The sequence below is a fragment of the Elephantulus edwardii genome, unplaced genomic scaffold, assembly GCF_000299155.1.
Source record: "Elephantulus edwardii isolate Elephantulus edwardi_28Jun2011 unplaced genomic scaffold, EleEdw1.0 scaffold00027, whole genome shotgun sequence".
Classification (NCBI taxonomy): domain Eukaryota; kingdom Metazoa; phylum Chordata; class Mammalia; order Macroscelidea; family Macroscelididae; genus Elephantulus; species Elephantulus edwardii.
This window is the reverse complement of record NW_006399777.1, coordinates 1,996,042-2,005,357: the sequence shown is the minus strand read 5'-3', so window position 1 is coordinate 2,005,357 and position 9,316 is coordinate 1,996,042. Positions and strand designations below refer to the sequence as shown.

At 55.9% G+C, this 9,316-nt stretch overlaps 1 protein-coding gene across 1 annotated transcript in view; it reads right to left on the bottom strand.

The window, feature by feature from the left end:
• Positions 1-1,597: 1,597 nt before the first annotated feature.
• BTD (biotinidase) overlaps positions 1,598-9,316 on the bottom strand; it is a 9,539-nt gene continuing 1,820 nt past the window's right edge. The window contains exons 2-3 of the mRNA XM_006883329.1: positions 4,632-4,781; positions 1,598-2,770 (exon numbers count right to left, since the gene is read on the bottom strand). Of these exons, the coding sequence (XP_006883391.1) occupies positions 1,598-2,770; positions 4,632-4,781 (1,323 nt within the window). The remainder of the gene's footprint in view (positions 2,771-4,631; positions 4,782-9,316) is intronic.

Below are 9,316 nucleotides of genomic sequence, written 5' to 3'. Positions count from 1 at the left end.
CTCACTGCTCCCGGCCACCCACCCCGCGTCACAAGGGCTGCCCCAGGGCTTCCCCGGAAATTCCAGGCCTGAGTCAGGGTCAACGAGACGGAGCCACCCTCGTGTGAGAACACGGCGGCTCAAGGTCAAGATGGTCCAGTGTCCACACAGGGATGGGTAAACTGAGGCCCAGGACGGGAGTCTAGATCCTGTGCCCTGCTGGCCGAGTCGTAAGGCCCTGCACGGCCAACCCAAAGGCAGGTGGTTCAAATCCACCAGCTGCTTAGAGAAGAAAGATGGGCAGTCTCCTCCCATGTGATTTACAGCCTCTGAGAACCCGCTGGCCAGGGGCCAGTTCTGACTCGATGGTGATGAGTTGTGTTAAAGCCCAGGACTGGAGGAGAAAAACGTTTGTTTCCTACCGTTCTGTCTGTATGTGGATACACAGCTTTAAAGAAAATAAAAACAAGCCTTGAGAAGGAGAGAAAACTAAATTGGCCCAGTGGTTACGAGGCAGACTAGAGGGCCGTGGACTTGACTTATATTGTCTTAACAGGAGCTAGGCATGGAGTAAAAATCCCTCTTAGAAATCCCTCAATGGCCTGCAGCCTGGATGTCCTTGCCACTCTGAGTACAGTGTGTGGACAGTCATCTTCTCCCAAGGTGACTCTTCATCAGGGACTGCATGTGGGGGGTGGCCCCCGCACCATCCTTGTGGAGTGCTCTAAGACCTGGGAACAATTAGGAAAGGACTGGGCCACGCCGGCAGGGACAGAAGTTCTGTGCCTGCACACTGACCACTCCAGGCTCACCACTCTCCAAAGGCCGGGCATCTTTAGAGCCCTTGCCCCCATCCTCCAGCCATGCCCCAGCTGCCAGGCTGACAGACGCCCTGCAACGCTCCAGGACAGGGCAGCACTGTCCGCGGGTGCCCTGGGCCGTCAACTGCATGGAAGCATCTTGCTCCCATCGAGCCACTGGTGGTCAAAGCTAGCGTGACTGACTGCAGGCCTCGGGCCTGGGCGTGACACGGGGAGAAAGAATGTATTACTCACAACTTCCCATCGCTGCCCTTTGGCCGAGGAGTTTTCCAGTCCTCCGCTCCCCCTGGGGCCCTGCTTTCTTTCCAGTCCCGCTGCTTGCTGATGGAAAGGCAGCTGTGGAAAAGGTCTCCCGATTTTTAAAGCTGCTTCGCAGTGGCCACTTGTGGAATGCTGATGGTGCCGTTGCCCCTAGTTGATCTGGGCGGAGTTCTGGCCCACATGCGGGAGGGGTTCGGGGCAGCCCTGAGCCCCAGTGTGGTGCCCACGTCAGAAGGAATGGCCCAACTGCCCAGCCTGTGGTGTGCGACAGGCACCGCATTTATTGTCTGGGGTCTGAAAGCTGCGAGCGAGGAGGCTGGACGAAGGAGTAGCTGGTAAGAGAGAAATGTGACAACAGCAAAGGCGGCTCGGTGATGCCTCCCCGGGTGCCTGCGCCTCCTTGTGTGTTTCCAGGAGTTCCCAGCGTGGGACCTGGGCCCCCAGCGCTTCCTGCCCTTGCATCCGAGAGGGGCACTCCGGACCTGTGGCCTCTGGAAGGGCCCACACGGGGGCCAGTGTCCACCACATACTCTCCCCTAGTCCCTGTCGTACACGCGCCCATAGAGAGCCGCTGTGACCAGGCCTGAGGACAGCCCACTCTTCCTCATGAAGTACTGACCCTTCTCCCAGCCGATCTGGTCGGGGGTCCCCAGGGTCACCCCTGAGGTCAGGAACAGGGGGAAGACATAGGACGTGGTGAAGTTGCCCCAGAGGTGGAAGTCAAAGAGCCCCTCGGCCTGTGTGACCTCCTGCCTGCAGGTGTCAGGGCCGGGCCCACCGCACTTGACCAGGGCGCAGACCTGCACGTAGTAGGTGCCGTGCACAGTGTGGAGCCCGTCGAAGACCCCCAGGGCGTACAGCTCGGGGGACACGTGGGGCCTGCGGTAGAGCAGGGAGCAGCAGAGGCCGGGGGCGCACACGCGGAGCTGGCCTTCCCGGCCCCGCACGGGGACCAGCGTGAAGTTGTCATACATCATTGTGGCGTGGAAGGTGGGGACATCGTCCGTGCTCTGCCCAGGGGCGCCCCCACAGTGCACTGCCTGGGCATCCTTCTCACAGAACGGGGCGCTAGTCACGAGCTTCAGGAACTCTGCGTGGGTCGGACCCGGCTCAGCTGTCGTGTCCTCTGCACCGTGGATGCCCACGGGGTCTCTGGCTATCCGGGCAACGATCAGGTGCCCCCCGGGACTGTCCATGTCATGGTACCAAAAGGAGCGCTGAGGGGTGTGCACGCCGCTGCCGGTCATGCCCAGGGAGGGCTGGTGGACGTTGGCCGCCAGCAGGTTGATGCCCAGGGCCACGGCAAAGCCTTGCTGGATCTGGACAGCGGCCAGGAGCGGGAGCTGGTTCATCCAGGCAGTGGGGTACACCATGTGCCTCACCCCCGAGGCCTCGAGGAGGCGGATGCCAGGCTCCCGGAACAAGATGTCAAAGCAGGTGAAGACACCAAACTTGCCGGCGAAAGGTGTGTCAAAGGTGACGTGGTCCACCTGCGGAGGGCTGTCAAAAGCCGCCTCGAAGTACAGGTTGTGTTTGCGGTAGCGGGCCACTAGGGTCCCGTCGGCCCTAAACACGACGTTTGTGTTAAATTGGTACCTGCCGTCGCGAGGGCACCCGGGGTCGGCCCGCTGACAGGGCTCCTTTGTCCCCAGGTTGGCCACCAGGAACATGTCCCCCCTGAGGGCCATGCAGCTCAGGCGCCGGAGGACCTGGGGAAGGAGGGGACAGAAACCGCCCGTCAACATCCGGACTCTTACCTGGTGGTTTCCATGTCACACGCCTGAGATACAACAGTGACGACGACTGTAAGACGGGAAGAGAAGGCCACCACCGCTGGACGCGAAGGATCTGAATGCGGACTCGCCAGAGAATCCACACAGATGGCCGCAAACCCTGGAGAAGGTGTCCTGTCTCGCTCGTAATGGAAATGAGAATAACAATGACGTCGTGGGATTTTCCAGCTTCAGACTGACTGCCCAAAATGCCAAGACCGATTCCGTGTTCTACTGACCGGCTGGTGAGAGAACAGGCAGTGACCATGCGCTTGGCTGCTACGTCCAAAGGTGGACACGTCAGAGGCAACAGCCTGTGCTGGCTGGGTGGGGGTGGCCTGGCAACCTGCCCCTCGGCTTCCATACAGCCCAGGAAGCCCAAGGCCACTCTGCGCTGGCCTGCTGTCCCTCTAGGCCAGAAGGGACTCAAGGGGACACAAAAAGGACACCAAGTGGACACCAATGCCTTTGAAGGGGAAGCTTGGCACTTTGAAAAATAACTTACAATTTGTATATCATTTGAGAAACTCCATTTCTAGGAACTTTATAGTAAATCTATGGCATGTTAACAAAGATGCGCATATAAGGACATTCATTAAAATCCTGCTCTGTATAATAGCAACATTTTTTTAAAAGTTAATTTTAGGGGAGCTCTGGTGGCCTAGTGGCAAGAAGCTGTGCTGCAATCCCAAAGGAGTGCAGTTCGAATCCACCATACGCTTCACTGGAGAGAATGAGGCGTCTCTTCCTGTGCCAGACAGATAGGACTTGACAGCACACACCACCACCACCACCAAAGTTAAAAATGTTAGTGTACAGCACGCAAAACAGAGGGTGTGGTGACGCAGCATACACAGACGAGCACAGCGGACGCCCACCACGCCAAACTGCCGGGCAAGGAGGGCGAGGTGGCCCCCGGGAAGGCGGGTGCTCACCCGTCCAACCCTGTGGTTTTTAGGAGCATGCATTGGTGGCTTGGTGGTCAGGAGCTGCCCTGTCACCCCACAGGCAGGCAGTTCAAATTCACCAGCAGCTCTGAGAGATGGACGGGCCACCTCCTCCTGTGCGACCTGTGGTCAGAAACCCGCGGCAGGGTTTCTCACCACGTCACCACCGTCCTCTGCTTCGCACACTGGACACTAACATCTCTAAATCAACCTGAAAGAAAATTCTGCTATTATGAGCAGTCACGGCCCCAAGGGGCTCTAGTGCGTCAGACGTGAGGGTGGCACGGGACAGGACAGCGTCCACAGGGCTGCTATGGGTCATACCCGACTCAACAGCACCTAATAACTACAATTAGGAGAAGTGTTTCAATGAATTATCTTTATACCCATCTTTGTAAACATACCCAAGTTTTACTGTAAGATAAAATTCCTAGAAATGGAGTTTCTGAGTTGGATCTGACACACAGCACCATGACCAGTGCCGCCACCACCATACCACCACGAGCACCACCACCTCCAGCAGCAACATCACCAGCACCACCTCCAGCAGCAACATCACCAGCACCACCACCTCCAGCAGCAACATCACCAGCACCACCATCACCAGCACCACCACCATACCACCACAAGCATCACCAGCACCACCACCACCACCACCACCAGCACCAGCAGCAGCCCAGCTGAGTGGCCGCCGCGTCCCAGCAGCACTCCTCCTGGACTGGTTCATGAGCTTCATTTCCGGGGTCCTCAGGCTCCCCGCAGTCTTGGAGAACGCTCCCGCGGCTTCTGGCCCAACGGGGTTGTTGGCACGTGCCCTGTTCACAGAGCAGGAAGCTGGGACCCTCACGTACCTCCGTGTCATTGAACCGGTGGGGCTCCAGGCATGGGTTCCACCGCACCGACCGCGGGCATGGCGTGAAGTCCAGAAACGGGTAAATGGACGTTCTGGTGAAGTTGAACCCGTGGATGCCGTCTTCTGGAAACACTATGATCTGTGCGCCCTGCTGGTCAAAGCAGACAGTTGTCAGATGACGGGCTGACCACCTCGGTCCATGACAACAAGAAGCAGTCACTACCCAGCCAGCGACCAGCGGCACCAACACGGCGCTGGACCCCTCAGTCTCAGGGCTGAAGAGGCCTCTCTTGGCCTAGTAACCGCTAGGGACACGGCCAGGAAGGAGCTTGTCTGAGGGGCTCTGTTGGAACGCACGGCTAGAAGGGCCTGGGGTTCAGGTAAGCTGAGGACTGGGCCCAGCCGTAGGTGCCTAAGTCCAGGCACATCAGACTAACCTGACTTGTGCAAATGACAGCTGCTGTGGCCCCGGCCCAAGTCTGCCTCAGCCAGCCGTGGGCAGGGTCCTGGCAACAGTGTTTATGTTTAGAGGCTCCCAGGGGACCCCAGTGTGCAGTCAGAGACGGGCCCAGGGGCTCTGGAGCTGCCACATGTGTGGATTCCAGCATGGAAATAAGGTCCCACGCTGCATCCAAACTCCCGAGAATCCCGAGGGCCCCTCAGGTCCTAAGCCCCCTAATGGCCTTTCCCCACACATCAGGGGCACCCCAGGTCCCCAGCTGGGACAGCCTGGGCCCCATGTGACGTCAGCAGCCAGCCAAGGAAATACTAACAGGGTGGCCCTCAGCACAGGGCGTCATCTGGCCCCACTCTGGGCTGTGAACACCACACCCTCTGTGCTGGCCCTCGGGGGACACTCAAAAATAGCCGGGGTTTGAGTCATTTCTTTCTGGAATGCACTGCAAACTGGAGAATTATTTCTGGTTTCAGTAGCTTCAAAAGTTTAACTGGAAAAGATTAGGAAAACAGGGAGAATGCAGCCCTAATACGAAGGTTATATGAAGGCACGTATTCAGATCTGAGTTCATCGTCCTGCCTTCTCTTTCTACACACCCGCACGTGCTTGTACACATGTGGATCTATGTATACTGTCCATTCCAATCACATTAAAATCACTTCTCAAGCCATCTTGTCGAGGGCCTTCCTCTGACCGTCCACCTGTCCCAGCCTGATGTCATCTTCCAAAGACTGGCCCCTTCTGACAGCATGCCACAGTGTGTGAGACGGGTTCACCCTGCCTGCCTGTTAGAAGCATCCTGGCTCCAGTTCTTCCAGGACAGACTGGTTTGTTCTGGTAGCAGCCATGACATACTCAACACTCGGACCAGCATCACAGGTCAAAGGCATCGAGTCTTCTTCACTGTCTGACTTTCAGGGACCGACAAGCAACTGAAAGGATCATGACTTGGGTCAGGTGCACCTTAGTCTTTAAACTAACAGCCTTGCTCTTTAGCATTTAAAGAGCTCCTAGGTGGATTTCCCCAGTGCACCACATCTTCTGATTTTTTGACTGTGGTGACTGGGTGCTGACTGTGAGCCCAAGGAAAATGGAATGGTCAACAACTTCTGTCTGTTCTCCATCTAGCATGATGCTGGTCCAGTGATGAGTATTTTTGTTTTCCTGATGCTGGGATGTAATCCATACAGAAGGCTGCAGTGTATGGTCTGCAGCAAGTGTTTCACGGCTCCTTCACTTTCTGCGAGGCTGTATCTTCTGCATAAAGGACTCATCACTGATGAGTGGTCCTCCAATCCTGATGGCCCAGTCTTCCTCATAAAGTCCAGCTTCTCCAAGTATTGGCTTTGCATTGATTTAATACAGATTGGATAGCTATGGTGGGAAATGGGCTTTTCTAGCCACTGTCTTAGCGCCGTTGGGCTGGCAGGTATGACAGGTAGCCTTCAGTGCAGGGCAGTTGAGTTACACATTGAAGACGGGAATCTGGAGGGTGTCTCTCAGCTCATGGCAAATGAGCGGCCCAGCGGGTCTGATCTAAATGCCCAGGAAGATTCACGGGCAGTCTCTCCCCCGCACACACACGGTGGGAGGTTTCTTGAATCATCAAGCATTTCCAGTATTGCAGGGTTTGGGGGGAAAGCAGTCTTACCAACGTATGTCTATAACTAACATCATGAGGGAGCTCTGGTGCCTTGTGGTAAGGAACTGTGCTGCCAACTCAAAGACAAGCCGTTCAAACCCACCCACTACTTCATGGGAGAAAGATGGGCGTTCTCCTCCCGTGCAGCTTACAGCCTCTGAAAGCCCGCCGGAGGGTCAGCTGTGAGTGGTCAGACTCCACCGCCACGTACAAGATAATAAACGCGTGGGTTGGCCTTGCATGTCAAGAATCTTCAAAAATGGACCTCTAATGGAGACATATTTCATAAGAGTCTGTACCGGAGTTATCTTTTATCCCAAGGCACCTGAAGTGCTCCCACTTCTCTATATTAGAAGGCACCCAGTGATGGCCATCTGCACAGAGCGCTTGGACCATCTCTGAGAGCCAAACACAGACCGTGGACTCTCATCATGGCGACAGAATTAAACCTGGAAAGGATTACTGTGGGGCAACAGGGATGACAATCATTTGTGAGTCCCTCACAAGCATTTCCAAGGAGCTCTCTAAAAATAGGGTAGCATGTGCCTTCTGGCAGAGGGGGATGCTCACATTACTGCTCCCTGGATACATCAACAGACAGTTCTGAAAACCTGCACGGATCGAGGAGGAAGGCACGTCGTTTCAGTCAGACCGCGGTGCTGCGGGCAGGTGCCTTCAAGGATTATGCCATCACCTCGGGAATCAACCTCCAGAAGAAATCTGACTTTGCTGTTTAATAAAAGCTCCCCAGAGATTAGCATTTGACTGCCCTGTAGGAAACTGGCCAGCTTTATGCCTATTAAATTTATTTCAAATTTATTTACTCAACCAACATACACGGTTTCATTCCTTAAATCTGCTTCTGAAGCAGGATTACCAGTTCAGTAGCTCCCTCCCTCATTATAAACTGAGTACGACCTATGCAGTTCATCCTCTTTTCTGACTGTCTGGCAAACGATTCTATAATATGTGTTACCCTTTATTAAAGATGAAATAAAATGCTGAGAACATTAAATGGCTTATTATGGAGAACAACATTTAGCTCTAGTGTATTAAAATACTATATTTTATTAAATAGTTAAAGTTTATATTTCTATGAAAACACTAATATTTTAATTGGATAAATGTTAAATTTAAATTACATTTCCCGCACACAGCGAGGCCAAGCGTGAGGCAAGGGGCCACACTGAGCCTGGACCCCGGGGCGGCTGTGGCCAGCAAGCCTCTTGAGAAGCAGCGACCATTCTGCAGCGACCTGGGCAGCTGTGTGACCGACCTGAATGAGCTCGAGAGCCCCTCTGAAGGGTTGCAGTCACCACCGAGGCCGGCAGCCAGCCCGGGAGCTCTGAACGGGCTGCACTTCTATTTCCTGCTATGAACACTCGGCCAAGAGACAGGGATTCCAGTTGGCTTCTTCTGGAGCTCTACTCCAGGCCTGATCTGAAGCTCTGACACATGTCTGTCAGGAGGTACCGTCAAGTCCTAAATACCAGTGATAATACCGCTCTGACACGTCCTCACCGCCACTGTGCCTAAGAAGCTGCTTAAACACAACCAGAGTGGATTAAGACACCTGTCGTCAGGTGCCATGGAGTCTAGTATGACTCAGGGACCCTTGGACCAGCAGAGCTGAGCCCTGCCCTGTCCTCACCTCTGATTCACTGTGGAATCAGCGGTAGCCCCTGTGACAGTCACTGGGTCAGTCTGTCCTGTTGAAGGTCTTCCTCTCTGTCTCTGACCCCCCACCCTGTCCACCAGGATGTGCTTCCCCAAGGTCCCTCCTGACCCCACCCCAGAGGATGTCAGATGTGGCTTCACCAGCCTTGCCTCTCAGGAGCACGCTGGCTGACTTCCTCCAGGACAGGCAGGCCCTCAGGACCCGTGGCTGGGCCAGCTCCTGGACCCATCTGTCACAGTGTGCAGGGCCGAGAGAGGCACGCTGCCCCCAACAAGGTCATCTCTCTCCTGGGCACAGTATTCAAATGCCACAGAGTCGGAAGGGGCAAGCAGTCGACTAAGCTAAAGGCGGGGTCTGAATCTGCCCTGCGTTCCGAGGAGGGTGAGGGAAGGCGAGCCTGGCCTGCACAGCTGCCCGGGTCCCCTGGGTGGCCAGGAGGTGAACTCAGCAGGAAGGGTGGGAAGAGAAAGCAGGGTGCTGCCTGGCCTGAGGATATCCACGCCAGGATGCTCAGAGCACAGGGTGGAGAAGGAGGGGTGGTGGCTGTCAGGCAAGGGCCCGCACCAGGCAGGCCTGCGCCACCACCGCCCTGACGGGACTTATCACAAGGCCCGAGGGCACATCAGGGGCTTTGTGAACTGACTTCAGCACAGACACCCAAGGTGTGTCTCCAGCGTGATGGCCTGATGCTGGCGACAGTGCCCCACAGCCCACAGCTGCAGTGACGCGGCGGTGAGGTCGGCTGGGTGAAAGCCACTGCTGTCGTACGCGGGGCCTCAGGACCCACAGTGGACGTGGCTGCCACATACTCCCAGGACAGAGCCTCACTGCGGGGACAGAGCCTCACTGCGGGGACAGAGCCTCACTGCAGGAACAGAGCCTCACTGCAGGGACAGAGCCTCACCG